The sequence below is a fragment of the Manis javanica genome, chromosome 16 (genome assembly GCF_040802235.1).
Source record: "Manis javanica isolate MJ-LG chromosome 16, MJ_LKY, whole genome shotgun sequence".
Taxonomy (NCBI): domain Eukaryota; kingdom Metazoa; phylum Chordata; class Mammalia; order Pholidota; family Manidae; genus Manis; species Manis javanica.
In genome coordinates, this window is record NC_133171.1 from 69909432 (window position 1) to 69931569 (window position 22138).

At 37.2% G+C, this 22138-nt stretch overlaps 1 protein-coding gene across 1 annotated transcript in view; it reads left to right on the top strand.

Annotated features, from left to right (window-relative positions):
- The window catches only part of LOC140846734 (bromodomain adjacent to zinc finger domain protein 2B-like), a 118295-nt gene that overhangs the window by 67756 nt on the left and 28401 nt on the right, over window positions 1-22138 (top strand). Inside the window, exons 12-19 of the mRNA XM_073224324.1 lie at window positions 5814-5879; window positions 7513-7578; window positions 11283-11423; window positions 13673-13927; window positions 14875-15089; window positions 15961-16035; window positions 16839-17046; window positions 21972-22034. Coding sequence (XP_073080425.1) covers window positions 5814-5879; window positions 7513-7578; window positions 11283-11423; window positions 13673-13927; window positions 14875-15089; window positions 15961-16035; window positions 16839-17046; window positions 21972-22034 — 1089 coding nt within the window. The remainder of the gene's footprint in view (window positions 1-5813; window positions 5880-7512; window positions 7579-11282; window positions 11424-13672; window positions 13928-14874; window positions 15090-15960; window positions 16036-16838; window positions 17047-21971; window positions 22035-22138) is intronic.

Genomic DNA, 22138 nt, shown 5'->3' on the forward strand with positions numbered 1-22138 from the left:
GTTGGTAATTTGGTAGGGCTTGCAACAAGTCTGCTTATTGGTGTGGGGAGGATGGCCATTTCGACGGTATTAATTCTTCCTAGCCAGGAGCAGGGATGAGTTTCCATTTGCTAGTATCCTCTTTAATTTCTCTTAAGAGAGTCTTACAGTTTTCAGGGTATAGGTCTTTCACTTCCTTTGTTGGGTTTATTCCTAGGTATTTTATTCTTTTTGATGCAATTGTGAATGGAATTGTTTTCCTGATTTCTCTTTATGTTAGTTCATTGTTAGTGTATAGGAAAGCACAGATTTCTGTGTGTTAATTTTGTATCCTGCAACTTTGCTGTATTCCGATATCAGTTCTAGTAGTTTTGGAGTGGAGTCTTTAGGGTTTTGTATGTACAATATCATGTCATCGGCCAATAGTGACAGTTTAACCTCTTCTTTACCAGTTTGGATTTCTTGTATTTCTTTGTTTTGTGTAACTGCTGTTAGTAGGACCTCCAGTATTATGTTGAGTAACAGTGCGGAGAGTTGGCATCCCTTGTCTTGTTCCCGATCTTAGAGGAAAAGCTTTCAGCTTCTTGCTGTGAAGTATGATGTTGGCTGTGGGTTTATCGTATATGGCCTTTATTATGTTGAGGTACTTGCCCTCTGTACCCATTTTGCTGAGAGTTTTTATCATGAATGGGTGTTGAATTTTGTCAAATGCTTTTTCAGCATCTATGGAGATAGTCATGTGGTGTTTGTCCTTTTTGTTTATGTGGTGGACGATGTTGGTTGATTTTCGAATGTTGTACCATCTTTGCATCCCTGGGATGAATCCCACTTGGTCATGGTGTATGATCCTTTTGATGTATTTTTTAATTGGGTTTGCTAATATTTTTTGAGTATTGTTGCATCTCCCTTCATCAGGGATACTCATCTGTAATTTTCTTTTTTGGTGGAGTCTTTGCCTGGTTTTGGTATTAGGGTGGTGTTGGCTTCATAGAATGTGTTTGGGAGTATTTCCTTCTCTACTATTTTTTGGAAAACTTTAAGGAGAATGGGTATTATGTCTGCTCTGTATGTCTGATAAAATTCTGAAGTAAATCCATCTGGCCTGGGGGTTTTGTTCCTGGGAAGTTTTTTGATGACCGCTTCAATTTCTTTGCTGGTAATTGGTTTGTTTAATTTCTGTGATTCTTCCTTGGTCAGTCTTGGAAGGTTGTATTTTTCTAAGAAGTCCATTTCTTCTAGGATTTCCAGCTTGTTAGTATGTAGGTTTTCATAGTATTCTCTAATAATTCTTTGTATTTCTGTGGGGTCCATGGTGATTTTTCCTTTCTCGTTTCCGATGCTGTGGGTGTGCGTTGATTCTCTTTTTCTCTTAGTAAGTGTGACTAGAGGCTTATCTATTTTGTTTATTTTCTCAAAGAACCAGCGCTTGGTTTCATTGATTTTTGCTATTGTTTTATTCTTCTCAATTTTATTTATTCCTTCTCTAATCTTTGTTATGTCCCTCCTTATTCTGACCTTAGGCCTCATTTTTTGTTCTTTTTCCAATTTTGATAATTGTGAGATTAGACTATTCATTTGGGATTGTTCTTCCTTCTTTAAATATGCCTGGATTGCTATATACTTTCCTCTTAAGACTGCTTTCGCTGCATCCCACAGAAGTTGGGGCTTTGTGCTGTTGTTGTCATTTGTTTCCATATATTGCTTGATCTCTATATTAATATAGTCGTTGATCCATTGATTATTTAGGAGCATGTTGTTAAGCCTCCATGTGTTTGTGGGCCTTTTTGTTTTCTTTGTACAATTTGTTCTAGTTTTATTCCTTTGTGGTCTGAGAAGATGGTTGGGTGAATTTCAATCTTTTTGAATTTACTGAGGCTCTTCTTGTGGCCTAGTATGTGGTCTATTCTGGAGAATGTTCCATGTGCACTTGAGAAGACTGTGTATCCTGTTGCTTTTGGATGTAGAGTTCTGTAGATGTCTGTTAGGTCCATCTGTTGTAGTGTGTTGTTCAGTGCCTCTGTGTCCTTACTTATTTTCTGTCTGGTGGGTCTATCCTTTGGAGTGAGTGGTGTGTTGAAGTCTCCTAAAATGAATGCATTGCATTCTATTTCCTCCTCTTAGTTTTGTTAGTATTTGTTTCACATATGCTGGTGCTCCTGTATTGGGTGCATATATATTTATAATGGTTCTATCCTTTTATTGCAGTGACCCCTTTATCATTATGTAATGCCCTTCTTTATCTCTTGTGACTTTCTTTGTTTTTAAGTATTTTGTCTGCTACTCGTACTGCCACACCTGCTTTTTTCTCCCTGTTGTTTGCATGGAATATCATTTTCCATCCCTTGACTTTTTGTCTCTGCATGTCTTTGAGTTTGAGGTGGGTCTCTTGTAAGCAAATAGATGGGTCTTGCTTTTTTATCCATTCTGTTACTCTGTGTCTTTTGGTTGGTGCATTCAGTCCATTTACACGTACGGTGATTATTGAAAGATGTCCACTTACCGCCATTGCAGGCTTTAGATTTGTGGTTACCAAAGGTTCAAGGTTAGCTTCTTTAGTATCGTACTGCCTAACTTAACTTGCTTATTGAGCAACTGTAGACACTGTCTGGTGATTCTTTAGTTCTCTCCTTTCTTATTCTTCCTCCTCCATTCTTTATATGTTGGGTGTTTTATTCTCTGCACTTCTGTGTTTCCTTTAACTGGTTTTGTGTGTAGTTGAGTTTGTTTTTTGCCTTTTGTTTGTATTTGGTTGGTCTGGTTTCTTTGCTGTGATTTTGTTTTCTCTGGTGACATCTGTTTAGCCTTGGTAGTGCTCCCATCTAGAGCTGTCCCTGTACAATACCCTGTAAAGGTGGTTTGTGGGAGGTAATTTCCCTCAACTTTTGCTTGTCTGGGAATTGTTTACTCCCTCCATATTTACATGATAATCGTGCTGGGTAGAGTATTCTTGGTTCAAGGCCCTTCTGTTTTATTGCATTAAATATATCATGCCATTCTCTTCTGGCCTGTAAGGTTTCTACTGAGAAGTCTGATGATAGCCTGATGGGTTTTCCCTGTAGGTGACCTTTTTCCTCTCTCTAGCTGCCTTTAAAACTATGTCCTTGGCCTTGATCTTTGCCATTTTCATTATTATGTGTCTTGGTGTTGTCCTCTTTGGGTCCCTTACGTTGGGAGTTCTGAGTGCTTCCGTGGTGTGAGCAACTAGTTTCTCCCCCAATTTTGGGGAGTTTTCAGCAGTTAGTTCTTCAAGGACGCTTTCTCTTTTTCTCTCTCTTCTTCTTTTTCTGGTATCCCTATAATACGAATCTTGTTTCGTTTGGAATGGCCACATAGTTCTCTTCATATTCTTTCATTCCTGGACATCCTTTAATTTGTCTCTGTGTCAGCTTGTCTGCGCTCTTGTTCTCTGATTTCTATTCCATTAATGGCCTCTTGCACCTCATCCAGTCTGCTCTTAAGTCCTTCCAGAGATTGTTTTATTTCTGTAATCTCATTCCGAACTTCATCCTGTAGCTCTTGCATTTTTCTCCGAAGGTCCGTCAGCATAGTCATGACCTTTATTTTGAGTTCTTTTTCAGGGAGATTCGTTAGGTGTATCTCCCCAGGATATCTGGGTTAGTCTGGTCTGTGTCAAATTCTTCTGTCTTTTCATGGCAATAGAGGTAGTTGTGGGGAGGTGGTGTGTATGTCGGCTGGGAGAATGTCCCTTCTTGCTCATTTGTGGCCTTTCTTTTCTGGGAGAACGGTGACCCCTAGTGGCTCGTGCTGTGTAGCTGCCCGCATACGCGGTTTCTTATTCATGCCTGGTGGTCGTGGAGGGAGCTCTGCTCTGGTGCCGTGCACGTGGCCGGCCTCAGGCTACTGTTCTGCTGTGGCGGAGCCACGTCGAATGGGAAATGGGAGGGAGGCTGTTTATCACCGTGATTGGCCTCCGAGCTACACTGCCTCCAAGGGGGTTGGGACGTCCTGATCCCAGTTTCTGGGCCGATTGCACTGGGACGCTTCCGTCCGGCTGTGAGGGTCCTGTCCCTTTAAGACTTTCAAAAAGCACCCCCTTTTGTTTTTCCCAGGGGCTCCGGCTGCGTGGACAGCTCGCAGGTTTTACTGTCCCGTTTGTCTAGCATCCAGCTACCCACACACTGTGTGTCTGCGCTCCTGTTGTGGATGGCTGGGGCTGGGTGTTCAGCAGTCCTGGGCTCCCTGTCCCTCCCCGCTCTGATGCCTCTCCTCCTGTCGCGATCTGAGGTGAGGGGCGCTCGTGTTCCCCCGGGCCGCAGCTTGTATCTTACCCGCTTCGCGAGGCGCTGGGTTCTCGCAGGTGTAGATGTATCCTGGTTGTTGTCCTGTATCTTCTGGCCCCTATTTTAGGGATAGTTGGATTTGTTGTATTTTCAAAAATATGTAGGGTTTTTGGAGGAGATTTTCCCCAGTCTATTCACGCTGCCATCTTGCGTCCTTCCAATGTAATGATTCATAAATAATGCTTATCTCTGCTATTGCTAATAAAAGCACTACCAAAAATGTATTTGTACATCCCTATAAATCACTCAGACTAAAACAAACTCTACACTGGTGAGTTAAGCCCAAGATTCTATACCTATTTCTGTGCTTAAGAGATTAATAAATAACTTTTGTTGACTTGATTAAAGATTAAATTCAGAGTATACTTTGGTCTCAGGTTCTAATCTAAATAAATATTTCAAATATGGATCAAGTGCAACCTTCTCTAAGACTTGGATATGAAACAAAAGATACCTTGTATCTTTATTTTTCGTGAGCTATAATATTCAAAACCTAGGATCACAAACAGCAAAATTACAGAATGTGATCAGTCTTCTAAAATCACAACAGAAATTCCAGAAATCTCATTATCCTGCATTGGATCCCTACAGGGAGTCAATAACATCAATGCAAAAAGAGAAAGAAAAATATTAAAGTATAGCTTCAAAAAGTACAACTAGCATCTGGACGTAGGGGTGGGCATGGTAATATACGGTAGTATAATCCTAGGACAGCTGCAGTTTACAAGTAGGGCAATTTAGATGTATTTGTTTTAAACTGTATATCCTCATCAGTGCCAATTTAGGACTTTCAAAGGGATTTATGAATATAAAATTGTTAATGATGTGCTTATAGCATATGCAGTGACTTTTTAAAATGAAAATGTAACATCAAAATTTAGATTGCTGAATTCAAACAATAACTAGTACATAACATTTAGATAATGTGAGCACAAATTATAGGTTATTACAAATTCTGTATTTGGCTTACTGTAGTTATTGAAAGTAATGTCATTTATCATGTTACGGCAATTGTTAATACATACAATCGTGATGTACTGTGCACTTTTTTAAGCGTTGTTAATTTAATTGTGACAGTGAGAAAAAGAGCAAGTGCCTCACCTGTTTTATGCAAGAGTAGTTGTTTTTTTTCATGTTCATGCAATGAGTGACAGTAATTCAGTATTAGCCTTAGGTGTCCTGATTTAGACTGTTTTATCCTACTTGTCTGTCGAATATTTATTTCCGAATGAGTATTACTTGTACTTGCAAATATTTATAAAGGCTTGAGTTTAATCAGCTTGGTTTATGTTGTTTGTATATGCTTATTTAGCATTTGTATTTTAAAATTGTTTTGAGACATTTTTATAAAGTCATACCAATTTAAGACAGGTGGCATATATGTAATGTTAAAGTAAATAATTAAAATTTATATCCAGCATGGGCACCCTTTGGTAAATCTGTACTTATATCTTTAATTATTTGATTCCACTTAAATACCTTCCACCTAGATATTTAGTTTATTATCTTCAATTGTCATAATTTTTCCTACAGGAAAGAATTAGGAGAATACAACAAATCAGAATGGAAAAAGAACGTCGAGCCCAGCAAATTCTAGAGGTAGAATTCTTAAATTTGATATGATTAAAGTAATACAGTCATGTATTTTAAAGTCTGCAAAATGAAAATTTTATCAGTATGTTCTCACTCATACACATTAACATGTCCATCACAAATTATCTGTAAACATAATGCGTAGAATAAGGACCTCTCTGAACCTTACTACGCAAGTTTATCTAATCCTAATAGTAAAAATCCAGGAAATAAGTAAAGGAAAAAAAAGAAAGGGGAAACCTCTCAATAGCCAATATAGTCATAAAGATCATATGCTAAAACTCGTGCTCTCTACTTTTCAAAATGTCATTAAGTCTTATAGTCAGATACCTGCTTTTCATTTAGAAATGAAACATTCAAAAGTAGAAGTAAATGTTCAATGTGGAAACAGTTTAACCAGGTTTGTTTTCTGAGTTCTGACAGAACTGGGCTGACAGAGTAGGGCTCAAGGACATGCTGGCAACAGCAAAAGGAATAGCTAAAAGACAGCAAGGGAAAATAGGAAAAACAGAAACTCCAAAGCCTAGCAACAGTCTGTAATCTGGTAGTTAAATAGGAAGCAATTTTCAACACCTTAATGGCCAAAAGGCATTTCTTTTACCAAACTCTAGTATAGTAACTGATGTCAAGAATAACTGCCCAAGTCCTCAAGAAAAAGCGAGATTATGTTAAGTGTACTGTGTCTAAGCTGTACGTGTATATGTCTCAAAATTATCCAAAGTACTTTTGTCCAAAATAAGCTTTTTAATGTTGGAAATGATTACAATCCAAACCCTTAGCTGTTCAGGAAACTGTTGCCAGAAAAATTGGCTTATTCCCTGAGGAATGCGGTTAGCTGAGGTTTTCACAGTTACAGGTTTTTTCCTTCTAAAAATATATATACATATTCTCTTACGCATTTCAAATTAATTTTAAAACCCTCCAAATTGAAAATATTAAAGTACATTGGCAATTACTACTAGATAATTATGAAGCTACTAGTTAATGACTTTAAGATTATAAAGCTCAAATTTGATAGCATGAGCTTGATATGCAGAGTGTGCTTCATTAAAGGTTGTATTTCCATTATATTAGGGAAAAAAACCCTTCAATTTAACCACAGTAGGTTAAACTGGGTTTAATGTTTCATTTAAGTTATTTAAGTAAAGGATTTATCTCAAATTTTAAGTATTACAAAAGAATGTTCAAGTAAAGTAGAAACGTGCATGTTTAAATGCTACTTATTTGTCCTTTAACCTTTATTGTTAAAATCTATCCCGTTTTTCTAAACTTTCTACAGTGATCATGTTTTATTTCAAAAATAAGAAAAAGCAAAAAATGCCATATCATTTTTTCTGTGATTAAGTTTTAAGGTAAAATAACACTCGAATTATTTCAGACTTTTAACAGAGTTTGAAGGAAAAAACCTGACATATACTCTTACGAATTTAAGAATTTTTTTGTATATCTTAATTGTAATCTATCCGTTAGAAATGAAATTAGTATGTTAAATGTAACAAACTGAGGGGAAATCTGTAATTGCATACATGTTACATACTGTTTTGTACCTTGCGAGGCTTGGAGCTCCATTTTCAAGTCTGAGGTTATTTTCAGGTTGTGGTGCTGTTGCATGACTTTGAGACCTATTTTATATGCACAGGCTAAAAGGATAAAGAAGGAAAGAGCTGCAAATGTCAAATTATTGGAGGCTGAGAAACGAAAACAGGTAAATTTAGAGGACAGTCAGAGTTTTTAGTTTTTGAATTTATTTTGTTATCTTTAATCCACAATGTCATGAAGAACATTATGTTTACTAGGTTCCCTCCTTGACCAAGTCCCCCCCCACAAACCCTATCACAGTCAGTGTCCATCAGCGTAGTAAGATGTTGTAGAATCACTACTTGTCTTCTCTGCGTAGCACAGCCCTCCGCATGCCTCCATCCCACATTATGCCTGGTAAACGTAAGGCCGGCTTTCTGTTTGCCTGCCGTTTTCCCTCCCTTCCCACCCATCCTCCCCAGTCCCTTTCCCTTTGGTAGCTGTGAGTCCGTTCTTGGGTTCTGTGATTGTGCTGCTGTTTTGTTCTTTCGGTTTTTCTTTGTTCTTATACTCCACATGTGAGTGAAATCATTTACTACTTGTCTTTCTCTGTCTGGCTTATTTCACTGAGCATAATATACTTTAGCTCCATCCATGTTGTTGAAAATGGTAGGATTTGTTTTCTTCTTTTGGCTGAATAATATTTCACTGTGTATATGTACCACGTCTTCTTTTTCCATTCATCTACTGATGCACACTTAGGTTGCTTCCATTTCTTGGCTATTGTAAAATAGTGCTGCGATAAACATAGGGGTGCATCTGTCTTTTTCAAACTGGGCTGCTGCTTTCTTAAGGTAAATTCCCAGAAGTGGAATTCCTGGGTCAAATGGTATGTCTATTTTGAGCTTTCTGAGGAATCTCCATACTGCTTTCCACAATGTTTGATCTAATTTACATTCCCCCCAGCAGTGTAGGAGGGTTCCCATTTCTCCACAACCTCGCCAACATTTGTTGTTGTTTGTCTTTTGGATGGTGGGGATCCTTACTGGTGTGAGGTGATATCTTATTGTGGTTTTAATTTGCATTTCTCTGATGACAAGCGATGTGGAGCATCTTTTCATGTGTCTGTTGGCCATCTGAATTTCTTCTTTGGAGAACTGTCTGTTCAGCTCCTGCTCATTTTTTAATTGGATTATTCGCTTTTTGTTTGTTGAGGTGTGTGAACTCTTATATATTATGGATGTCAACCCTTTATCAGATCTGTCATTTATGCATATATTCTCTCATACTGCAGGGTTCCTTTTTTCCTAATGAAGGTGTCCTTTGCCGTACATATGCTTTTCAGCTTGATATAGTCCCACTTGTTCATTTTTGCTTTTGTTTCTCTTGCCCTGAGAGATACTAGGAAGTCGCTCATGTTTATGTCCAAAAGAGTTTTCCCAATGTTTTCATCCAAGAGTTTTATGGTTTTATGACTTAGATTAAGGTCTTTGATCCATTTTGAATCAGCATGTTATTTTCTTTTAAATAAATGCTGCGATGGTATACCAGTATCAATTATATTCAAAATAAAAACTCAAAATGACTATATGAAATAATGTTTAGCACAGATATATGTATGTAACATGTACTTTTATTGTATGTGTATATTTGTTTCTTTATATATTGGTTTTTTGTGATGTCTTTAGCTCTTTAAGTAGCAGATCCCCCAACTCAGAAATGCAAAGTGTTGGATAATGCTTTGTACTGTGTAGTGTTTCTCGAGCAGAATGATCTCCCTAAAGCTATTTTGTGTTGTTTATAAGTTTCAAATGGCATCTGAAATCTGATTATGTCCTTAGATTATAACTTTCTCTTTGTTTCAATATTAAAAGGTGAAGCCTATAGAAACAAAAACCTAACTTTATCAGTTATTTACCAGTAATAAAAATAGTTACTGTTAATTACCGGGATGTTGTTTGAGGGTCTTTTGAGGGGTTAAAAATTGGTTTCGTGACTCTGTGATTTCAGATACTTAAAAATTCCTAAATACAACTTGAGTATTATTAACAAATGTGTTTATCTCTGCTTTTGGATACAACGTTTGTGTATAAATGAAAATTGAAAACATCAATTATGTTTGTCCGTGATATAAAATATAAAAAGTAGAGAAAAGACTGGCTATTTAATATTTTCAATGACTACTAGTACGGATGTTGACATATCTTTATGTGGCATTTGTAGAATTAATCATTAATTCATGCTTAAATAAGTTTTATATGCTAAAGCACACCAAATATGTCTGTTAGAGTCAGATAATTACTGTAGTCATAAATAAAAACAATATTTAGACCAGTGGGTGAGGAATGTTGAAATGATACGGACTTGAGAGTCAGGGAAAAGGATAAAAATCACTCAAAACTGTGCCTGGCAAATTGTACAGCTGAGAATTGAATAGGTGCATAAAGAAACGGGTAAATAAATTAGTTCTTCAGTCCACTCTAAGGTCACAATAAGATGAGAGACATTAAACAAATAATTGTCCCAGAGTTCAATAAATGCTGTATTATGTGGAAGCCAAGAAAGAAATATTAAAGTGCCTGAAGTAGTTGTGGGAAGAGTAAAAAAAAACAAAAAAAGGCTTATGTGTTGAGAAGGAGGAGCTGTGAATTCTAAGCAGGGCGGGGATGACATACACAAAGGTACAGCCTGATGACTGAGTCAGGGCCCTTGGGGTGGGGAAGACAAGGGGCAGAGGGAGTCAGTTTTCACCTTGTATGAACACCTGTCTTAGCTTTGTTGCTGCTCCTCCTCTTTCTCCTCCTCCTCCTCCATCTTCAGCAGCATCATCACATCATCATCCAAGCAGTGCCTCACACTGTCAGGCTGACTTTTCTCCACCCAGCTGTGTCAGTGTGACTAGGGCCTGGCGAATGCCGGGAGGCTGACCTTGGGTGGGGCTGGGTTGTGACTGTCTATACATGCCATTTGAAGCTGGTTTCTTGAGTCATCTTACACCAGAACCACAGGATTTGCATTAGTCCTATACAGTTCATTAAAATTCACTAAATAAATTAGTGAGTAATTTGACTAAATAATAAATTAAATTAGTGGATAAGTTCACTAAATTCACTGAATTTAGAGACACCATGTTTCCCTTGAAGTATCTGTATTAGTAAACAAAAATGGATGCCTGTCGCCAAGTATTAAAGATCCTACTATTTTCAAAGATTTCTTGGAAATCTCCCTTTTATCCTAAAAATTGACCACACTTTTACCTTCTGTTCCATATTATAGCTATGGTTTTTTAATTGGAAAAAGTACTGCGTATCACTAGTTAAAAATGATGCCCAAGAATACACACGCACGCACACACAGAACACACAGTTGGCCTTTGAACAATGTGACATTAAGGAAACAACTCTGCATATAACACGTGACTCCCCAGAAACTTACCTACTCATAATAGCCTACCATTGACTGGGAAGCTTTACTGAAAACATGAGCAGATCATCAGCCATATTTTATGTTATATGTATTATATGCTGTATTCTCACAATAAAGGTAGAGAAAAGAAAATTTTTTCAAATTATTGCAGATCTCCAAAAAGTTACCAGTGTGTGTATTTTTTTTAAACCTGCATATAAGCGGACCCATGCAGTTCAGGCCTGTGCTGTTCAAGGATCAACTGCAGAAAAATATATACAGTCATAAGATTATTTTGAAATTCAAAGAGTGACAATACTGAAAAGCAAAATAAGTTATTTCTATGCAATCCTAAGTCTGTTGCTAAACCTGCTTGGACAGTTCTGTTCATGGACATAACACAGATCACTTTTTAAATTTTAACTAAAGGTTTTTCAAACATAATAATGGTTAAAGAGACTATGTGGGCATGGTTTTCTTTTTAAGGAAAAAGAACGGTCGAAGCAAGAAAAACGTGATGAGAATAGATTAAAGAAAGAGCTTAAACTAGAGCAACGAAGATTAGAATTAGAAATTGCAAAAGAACTAAAGAAGCCTAATGAAGACATGTGCTTAGCAGACCAAAAGGTAATTTATCATGTAAACCATTTCATTACTAAATTTAATGTTTCCTGTGTTCTCACCTCGTTCGTCTGCCAGAGCTGCCAGTACGAAGGCTTTCCCTTCCAGCTGGGCAGCGGATTTCTGTCTAGGTCAGTGTGCTTCTCCTGGATGGCCGCCAGTAAGTCTACTGACCTCCTGCACTGGGAATGGAAGTTCTAAATAAGTGGTGGAGTGCTGCCAATCTTTTTCGTTGAAATAAAAACACTGTACAAATCTACAAGGGTGAATGATAAACGTAGATAAGATTTCTGTTTCATTTGGTCCTTCCTATATGTTTAGATACAGAAAGATCTACCTTCTCCTCAAACCCCCTTAGATATTTAAATAAATCAGGATTTATAATCTGTAACCTCCTTCAGTGCTTTAGACTTGTTAGCTAACTGTCATTGAGTATGTCGACTACTTTCCAGGCACTGTGCTAAATGTTTTTTATGTATGAATTCTCCCATTTAATCCTCACCACAATCCTGTAGAAGAGCTATTTATGCCCATTTACAAGTGAGAAACTGACACAAAGAGGTGAAGGAACTTGCCCAAGATGACAGAACTAATAAGTGGCACCTTGGACCCAAACTCCAATTTGTTAAACTCCAGGGTCCATACTGTTTATCACCTTGAAAGCCAAGAAATGTGTCCAGTCAGAGGACCTCATGTATTTTCTCTCCTGTTGTTTTCACAGACGTGTGATGTTGCTAAAATACGTAAAAGTAGAAATTTGGAAAGAGCGAGATAATCATGTTAACTGGCATAATTTACATACTTATTAGAAGAAATCAATTATGTTTGGCTATAGTTAAGATGGTATTTCTAGAAAATCATCAATAATACATATTTCTGTAATACTGTCAATAATACTATAATTAGTCAATAGCATCTATATAATATGCCATGTTCATCTGATAATACAAAGAATGATTTTCTCTTTTCAGCTTTTTCTAAAGCACTTAATGCAAAAATATCCTAGTGGGGATTTAGTTATAATAATATTTTTACTTAGCACAAATGCTTTTAACTGCAAATAAAAGTATAAATACTAGTTTTAGTAAAACTGGATGTTTAAATTTTCCTACGTCCAGAGAGGGTACATAGGTTTAGTTGACACATTTAGTAGGCTCACAGTGAGCAATTTTTTAAAAATCCTAAATGACCTCTATTTTCTTGAATTTGTTACTTCCGTTTAAATCCAGATGCAATAAATCAAATATAGAAGTCCATTTTAAGCCTTACTTTTGTTAGCTTTATTATATAAATTTTTTTAATCATATGGTATGTGTATGTCTGATATGGTTCAAGAAAAAAGATTCAGACTTAGATGGTTTTCAAATGGAACATGTAAGGTTTGTATGCTGTCAGATATTATCCATAGTTCTGTGTTTCCACACAGTATTACTAGAAAAGGTCATTGGATAGTTGTTTCAGTAAGTGCAGGGTGGAGGAACATTGTTTAACAAAGACTAGTGAAATAGAAAATTTTTTTCTAATCAAAATTTAAAATACTATTATTAAGTCTCATTCATGGACCTTATTGCCTTATTTACTTCTTAAATAGACAACTGGTACTACAGTTTTGTCATTAAAATGTTAATATGTGAGCATATTTGAGAAGTAGCAAGAGGCTGCTTTCTAATGTTAGTGTTGAAAATCAATATTAGTGTTTTGCTACAAGCCTAGAGACTATTAGTTGCAGTGTAACTGGGTTCTTGATAGGATCATGGTTTCTGGTCATGTGGACCAAGTAATTTATCTGTATTAATTAGCCAAAGATGGTACCATTCTCCCATCGGCCCATAGATACACGGTAGTTTTTGAGCTACCAAAAAAGCGTGAATTATTATTCAGTCTCCATCATTAGAAGAAATTAGTACACGTGCCCTACTTAGTATGTCCATGGCCAAGTACTTTTGAAATGCTTATTTCTTATGTTGCTCCAGTTATGTAACCCATGTTCTATCAATATGTTAATTAAAATTTGTGTTCTTTTTTCAGAATTCTGAGTTTGTATTGAGTTCAACTAAAATTTATTGATGGTTGCTTGGTTTCAAAATCCCGTGCTTAGTATTATGGGGTTGCAGAAATGCCCTCAGGGAATCCACAGTCTAGACAGAAAACCACTGGTAGAATTCAAGAGCAAAGAAAGACAGCAACTTGTTCTATTTCAGAAGATCTGAAGTCATAGCCTTTTTAGTTAATTAGTTTTTCATTTTATTTTTCAGCCTTTGCCAGAGTTGCCTCGTATTCCAGGACTTGTTCTCTCTGGAAGTACATTTTCCAACTGTCTCATGGTGGTGCAGTTCTTACGAGACTTTAGTAAAGCTTTAGGCTTTAATGTGAGTACTGATATTCCAAACCTCAGTATTCTTCAGGAGGGATTGCTGAATCTAGGGGACAGCATGCATAAAGTACAAGATTTGCTTGTGAGGCTCCTGTCAGCTGCTGTGTGTGATCCAGGTCTAATTACAGGATACAAGGTAAAAAAAGAAAATACAAAAAATTATTTTAATTTGTACCCTCAGTGCACTGATAACTGGCTTTAGCATATTAGCAGAAGAGTGTATACACTGATCTAGTTTTTTCTGCATCTCACAAAGTTAAGTGTAGATTTGCTTTCAGTTGCAAATGGTCCACATCTAGGAAAACCTGGTTCATAAAGCCTAGGGAATGTAGATATTCCCAGATTACTCTTATTCTTCTCTAGCTTTTGGCCAAAACCAAGCTGACTTAAGGAAAGTGATACTCAGCAAAAGAGAATTTATTAATCATAAAGAATTAAAATTTATGTATGCCTTTTGAAATTATGCTGTGTGCTCTCAATCACTGTGAACAATTGAGGCTAATGGCAGCACCTCTAAGATCAGCATGTTAAGACTCTGTACCTCTCAGTGGATACTCAAGAAATTCAAATTGATCATAATTCCAGCTAAGATACACATTTCAGTCAGCTTTGCTGTAGATAATATGATGGAGAGAGAAGTTTCCAGGTGCATCAGTTGCTTGTTCTTCCATTTTCCTATTTAGTATACCAGACAATAAAGTCCATGACACTCTAGAGCTGGAAAAATGCAACAGTAGTGCCCCTGGGCCTCCGGCAACCCGTAGTGATAGAACGTCTAGATAAAGCCTTAGAAAGCTTGAGATAGTTTCTATAGTCAAAGAAGGTATGGTATCTACTCATCAGTTCTCATACTCTCCTTCCTGCCTGTTAACCAAGGGTCTAAAGAAGAAATAGAAAGATGCAAGTACTCAAATACCTGTCTATCATCTGTTGTCTATTTTTATCTTCACTTCATTTAAAGTGTGAATAAAGCCCTTTTCAGTAATATACAGATAATATAATTAAAGACATTTCAAAATCTTAATTGTTTTTATGCTCTGTACGGTTAGGATCAATACTGACAAAAATGCCAAACTTTTATAGGCCGAAACAGCTCTTGGAGAACATTTACTGAATGTTGGTGTGAATCGAGACAATGTTTCTGAGATCTTGCAGATCTTTCTGGAGGCCCGTTGTGGACAGACTGAGCTCACCGAAAGCCTGAGGACCAAGGCCTTCCAGGCCCACACTCCGGCCCAGAAAGCCTCGGCGCTGGCCCTCCTGATCAGCGAGCTGGCCTGCAGCAGGGGGGTGGCCAGGTGAGCCTGGGCCTGGACTTCTCTGGTGCTTCCTTCCTGTTCTCAATTTGTCTAATTGAAATAATTTATATGACAAAGTAACACAAATTACCCATGCAAAATCCAAAGTTACAGAGTAGCACAAAGAAAAAAAAATTACACAATCTCACCATTCAGAGATGACTGCTACTACTACTACTACTATTTTAATGTATTTATTGCAGTCTGTTGAAAAGAATATTTGGATCTTACTGCATGTTCTTTGCAACCATTTTGTTTACTTAATAATTCTGTTAATTATTCATATAAGGAAACAAAAATAGTTTTTTCTTACTATGGCACCAGAAGGTAGCACCTTTGCAAGAATCCTGCATTTTTTCTTTCTTTGACATCTTTCAGTGATAAATAACTATGTGATTTTCCTTCATAGCCATTAATAGAATTATCCAGCTTTTTATTTTATTATGTGCTAATAACAGTTTAATATTAGTTTATTGATGTATTGTACTTTTTAAAAACTTACATTTAAGAGTCAAAGTAAATTTTGCACTCTAGTATTTCAAGTTTTGGTGAACAAATCCATGTTCATCTTGTTCTTTCTATTCATTATTTTACATATTTTAATTATTGTTACTTTTAGTTCTTTTCCTTTCTAGGAAAAGGATCAATCTGTATATTTCAGAGCCATGCTTTTCTACCATTGGTGGACATACTAAGTCTTTCTTCTGTACATCTCTTAGCTGTGACACTGTATTGATATAATTTTTCACTTGTTTTCGCTACTCATTGACATCACTTTTACTTAGCAAGAAATGGCAACAGTTTACTCACCATGTTAACATATTGCATAATGGATTAATTTCTGTCTTGTAATAAATTTTTGCATTGACAGTGAAATTGACAAGAACGCTGATTATATGTCAAACTTGAGGAGAGATCAATGGATGGTAGAAGGTAAACTCCACAAGTAAGTGCTGTTTTATTAAAGTTAGTATACTGTTGCCCATTGTACAAATTCCCCAGTAAAACATAAATGCCAAACACAGAATTTAAAGTTTATTATGTCTAAGAAGTAAAAAAAGGTAAAGCTTAATTAAGATGAATTAAGAAATTAATAAAACCTAGGGTGAGAGTCTACAATGGACAGAAGTTGTAATTAGAGTCATTGAACATCTTACGCTTCAAACTTAGAAAAAAGTCAGTTTACATTTTTGCTCCCAAAGAAGTGAAGCAATCACGTTTTCTAAGATTGTTGTTGGCTATCAAGTTACTTTTGTCATAAGTAGAATCTATTTAGAACTGCCACTTTTTAAAATTGCTTTCTAATTAAAGTTTGCTTTTGTAGAGTCTAAAATATCCAAATGTGTGTATTCAGAATTAAAGCTTAATTAGTTTCCCGCCAGGAAATATAATGCTGAAATTACTCAATTTCTATGTAAGAGGATATTTCTTTGCATAATTTGAACAGAAATTTATTCAGTCTGATAGCATGGGATCAGGAATTATCATTGGTTATTGCTAGAGTTAATTTTTTCAGCTAAGTTTTATTTTTTAAATATATTCTAATTCCAAAGAGATCCAGAATAATTCTTAAAAGTCAATATATTGTGTAATTTCTGGAAACATTTCTTAAATTTCCTTAATTCTAATTTTATTGCCATTGACTTATTACTCACCATAAGGCATTTTTGCTTAAAACTCACATTATTTTCTCAAAAAAGTATGAAGAGAAGGTTTTCTTGTACATCATAATTGTGTTACATTTTAAAGGCTCCGAATCATTTATGCTAAGAAAGCAGGCAAGAGAGACACTTCAGGTGGCATCGATCTTGGAGAAGAGCAGCACGCGGCGGCCACCCCCACAGCAGGACGCAAGCGAAGAAGGAAGGGTGGGGACAGTGACGCTGATGGCAACGAGGAGGAGGAGGAAGCCAAGGAAGACAAAAAAGGAAAGAAAACGGATGTCTGTGAAGATGAGGTAATCAAGTTTAGGTAGATTTTATTACTTGACAAAGTTAACATAACATACTGAAAACAGCAGAATTTGGAGGTCAGGTGGATTTGGGTTTGAATTCCATTTTGACGCTTACTTGCCTCAGTTTCTTCATCTGAAAATGAATATTTATAACAATCACCTCGTAAAGTTTTTTGTGATGGTTTAATAATTGCCCACACATGGGATGGGCTTACACTGAATAAACAAAGTCAAGTTTTTCTTTTTATAGAACATATTGAGAGTTCTTCAAAGAACCATGTAGATGCTTAATTTCAGTTATCCTCTTTCATTCTGGTAAAATACTAGCTTGTATGTGTACAATACTTCATGCCTTGAAATTATTGTCACATTTAGTGAAACTGATGTATTTCCCAAGCATCAGTTTATTATGTGCCTCGTTGTGGGCACTTTTGATCAAAGATGAGTAAGGTAGCAAAAGTCCTCTCTCAGTTTGCAGTCTCACTGAGGAAGATTTGCCATAAGAAAATGTAATGTACTACATGTTAACTGCTTTGCTGGTGGTATTTATTTACTCTGTGCTAGGCAGGCGGAAAGGAAGGGCATTGAACCTTTATGAGGAATAGGTCCTCAACGAAGGCTTTCTGGGCCCATTGGCTGAGGCTAAAAGGTGGGCTGGATGTTAACCTGGGGAAGAACCCGTAGAGAAGTGCTCAGGCAGAAAGAACAGCATAAACGGACGTAGAAATCTGAAACCACAATGCACTTTAAGTGACTGACAGTGCTTCATTGTTATTAGAGAGCCTCCTAGCAACAACTGTGAACTAGGATTTACACTTTTTTGGTAGGAGGAAGCCATTGCTTCCTCTTTGTAAGTAACAGAATGACAGAGTCACACTTGCTTTTTTTAGTGGCTCACTATGGCAGCTCCATGGAAGATAGAAATAGATTTGGGGTAGGGCAAGATCAGAGGTGGGAAGGTCAGTCAGGAGATGTTGCAAGAGTTTAATGAGTTGTAGGGTCCCAAACTAGCCTGATGGTAGTTGGGAAGAAGGAGGAAAAGATTTCAGTAAATACTTAGGAAGAAGAATGAGTAGTATTTGAACTGGTAGGTTGATGAAAGGGTAGGATTGATTCCCAACCATCTGGTTTGGGAGGCTGCATGGTATTCTTGCCATTAACTGAGTTAGAGAAATCAGGAGGAACAGAATAGATGATAGAGGAGGAGGGGAGTGCAGAACAATACTGGAAGACAAGAAATGATGGTGGGTTTATTTTGGACATCTTAAGTTTGAGGTGCCTATGCAGCAGTTCTGCAGTAAGTTGGATATAAGAATCTGAAAGCCTAAAGATGAGTTCAGTCATGAACATATAGATCTGGAAGTTACTCACACAGACAGTAGTTTAAAATCATGAGGTGGGTGATTTTTGTACAGGGGGATTGGTTTAGGGAACAGAGTAGTAGACTGAAGTTGGAACCCCAGGGGATGTCAATATTTCAGAATATCCTGTAGGGCTTCTTGTTGAAGAAGGAGCCATCGTAGAGGTAGGAGATGTCTGTAATGGGTCAAGGATCTCTGAGGCCATCACCAGAATCAGTGACTCACTAGGAAGACTCACACACACATCAGAATCAGCAGAGAGAAAAGGCATGTGAGCCACAGCCCAGAGGAAACCAGACCCACACTGTTAAAGAGTCTTTTCCCAGTGGAGTCACACAGGATGGGCTTAAGTCTCCTAGGAATGAGTTATGACAAGTATAAAACTCCCAGGAGAAAAACGTGTTCAGTATACACCCCATTGTTAGCACAGTTGGGTTCCAGTGAGCCAATCTATCAGCGTGGGAGGAAACCCTCTGAAATCCAAGTTCCCAGACACCAGCCAGGGACCAGCCTTGTACGCGGGCCTTTCAAAGGAGAGCAGTCAGACCTGCAATGTCAACTCTTTTCTACACATGTAGTAGTAGCAAAAATCAAGAAAACTGAACATTTCAAAAAGGAGGGAGTGATAAACAATGTTAATGTAGCAGGAGTCTAGTGTGATGAGGATCAAAAGTGTCTGTGGGATCGGGCAAGGCAGAGGTCCCTGTGGACCAGTGGCAGCACAGTCGTTAGACGGCTCAGAGCAGAAGCCAGGCAGCGACGGATCGAGAACGATAGAAGGTGAGGAGGTGAGGATGACTTCTGTAAGCATTGTGCCTCAGAGGAAAAGGTGGTTCCTAAAGGGGACAGATAACCAAGGATTACTGAGATGTGAAAGGCTAAATATGATTTCGGGTTGAAGGGAGTCAGAAAGAGAGGGGGTTGAAGATATAAAGAAAATAATCAATGGGGCAAGGTAGATAAACACTACTAAAATTTGTTACTAATTATTTAAATATCATTAATGTCTCTTAAACCACATGTATCATTTAAAGTGACCTTAATTGAATTATAGTTAGATTATAGGGTTTCATTGAGCAAAATCCTGGCAAATGTATATGTTATTAATGTGAGAAAACAGTTTAAAAACTTTTTAAGATAATAATTTTAGGACCTAACAAGTCAAAATAACATTTCTTTTAAGTGATTTTAGAGTTATCTGTTACGATGAAGAACTGGTAGCCACTTATCAATTGCCTTAAAAAGTTTAACTATTTAATGAGCCCAATGATAAGATAGCTACATTATTCCTCAAAATAGGTTTAGATTCTTGATTAAAGTTCAGTGAGAGTGCCAGGAATTAAAACTCCCTAGAAGATTAATTTCAGGGAGCCTTTCCGTTGAGACCCGTGTGATCGCTTTCAGTTAGAAGGTCCTGCCCTTGACTAAGTCCATCCCCCTTTGTCTCAAAGATGATTCCCTCTTCTCCACACTCCTCATTCCTTCAGCACATGGAGTCTGTATACCTAAACCTTCGAATTGTGTTGAAACCTACCTGAGCTCTAAGTTCACAAGTTGGCCTGGTAACAGGTTATGTGGATGTTTGAACTTTGACACATAGGGACATACAATGGCCTCTCTTTTGGTTGGGAAATCATGGAGAACCACGGCAGAGACGAGTTCTTTGTGCCTAGTCTCCTTGCCTTTCTCTCTGACCTTTCAAGTTCTACACATCTCTTAAAATTATAAGGACTATTAGTCAAAACTCCTTTGCTTTAAACAAACCTTAGTAGACACTTTACTTCCTTTTCATCTTAGGGAGAGTCTTAGAAACAGCACTAAGTTTATTTGACTGATCCATAGTTACTTTGATGTCTTTTGCAAGTATTTTTTATTACTGTTGCTTGAATTGTATTTTTGTGTAAGCGTCCTATCAAACATTTGCCCTGCAAGTCAAAAGATCACTTTAGAACCATACAGACATGTAATTATGTAATTATCTATTTGAGGGTCATTGGGCTTGTTCTCTTTTAAGGCTTCTTTCCTGAAGTAGAAATTGTGTTACTGTTAGCACAAATAGTGTGCCTAAATGCCTCTGTAACTTGCTCCCCTAAACTGAATGAAAAGTAGATAAATGATAGCTAATACTAAAGCTTCTTTTCATTTCCTTTTGTTGGGGAGATAACTACTCATCCAGAAATACCTGCTCATGAGTGGTTGGTGGCAGTGTGGCTTTTTAAAAATGCTTCTAGAAAATGAGCACCGGAAACAAATTTTACTTTTTTAAACCTAAGAAGTACCTGCATTTTCTAGATACAATTTTCAGAAAGAGGGAAAGTAACCAGTTTGCACACTGTGTGCCTGGAAGTTTGCTGGTTGCTTTCAGATCTGTTTTTCTTAGCCCTCACAGATACCCCCATGTTACAGAGAATGTTATTATCAATTTACAGTTAAGGAAATAGTCTTAGAAGAGTTAAGTAGTTTGCCCATAGGAAGTAGCGTGGCTAAGATACAAAGAAAATACATGTACCTTTTACTTTATGCTTACCCTCTAAAACATATAATTTGGTGGTGGTTTTCCTATATATTCATTTTCTAGAATGAAACATTTCATGTAATCACCAGTAAAGTACCACTTATGAAATTAGTAATATATATTGTAGGGATTATTTTTCTTCTAAAAGCTCAATGTGTTCAAAATATAACTTAACCTTCTTTGCCCTAAAAATGACTTCTTCGGTGAACGGTACCAGTATTTTTGCAGACTCCCAGATCTAAACTCTTACCATAATTTACTCCTTCCTCTGTCTCCCTCACCCCTCGCTGCCTCATACCCGTGAGTTACCATGACTTAACAGTTCTAATTAGGTAATACTCTCTTACATTCATGTGCTTTTCTCCTTTTCTGTTTCTTTTACCTATGTAAGTCCCACATTCTCCCTCCCTCTTGAATCATTGCAGTGGAATACTAACCAGATTTGACAAATGTTAATCCTTTCCCTGCTCCAGGCCATCTTAGGACTATTGCCGTATTATCTTTGTAAGCATAGTTCTCACGTTTAACCTCCCTCAAAGGATCACGTTATTGACCATGGTCAAGCATTTATAGCTCTAGATCGTTTAACCCTGAACTCATCCTTGCCTCATCTCCTGTCTTCCCTCTTCATGTACCTTTCATGTCAAGATACATCAGACTCTTTCTGGAATGCCCTGCCCTTTCTCTGATTGATCGAATCCGAACCATTCTTCGGTAGCTAATGAGGACACAACTTCTTCCATGTAGCCTCTCTCGGTAAAGATTCCCACTAAAAGCAATCTCACCCTCTCCTGAACTCCATGACTCTTACATCTCTACCTCTTTTGGGGTCCCTATGGCTTCCTCTGTGTAGTGGTTTTTATTTTCATAGTGTGATGTGCATGTGTCTCCCTACCAGATTATGAGTTTACAAAGAACCGAGAGCTGAGGCTGACTCATGTCCACAGGGCCTATCCTAGTGCTTTGCATATAGGAGGCCTTCATTAAATATCCACTGATTGATTGAATAAATCTTAAAACCGGTAAATGATACTGTATTTTGTCATGTATAGGATGAAGGTGACCAAGCAGCAAGTGTTGAAGAGCTAGAAAAACAGATTGAAAAACTGAGTGAAGTAAGCACTTTTCAGATTATAGCTTACATCATTTTTGCAGTGTTTTAAAAATCCACCTTGTATGGGATTCCTTTTTTCTGACTGCTAAATAAAAGCAAGCTTCT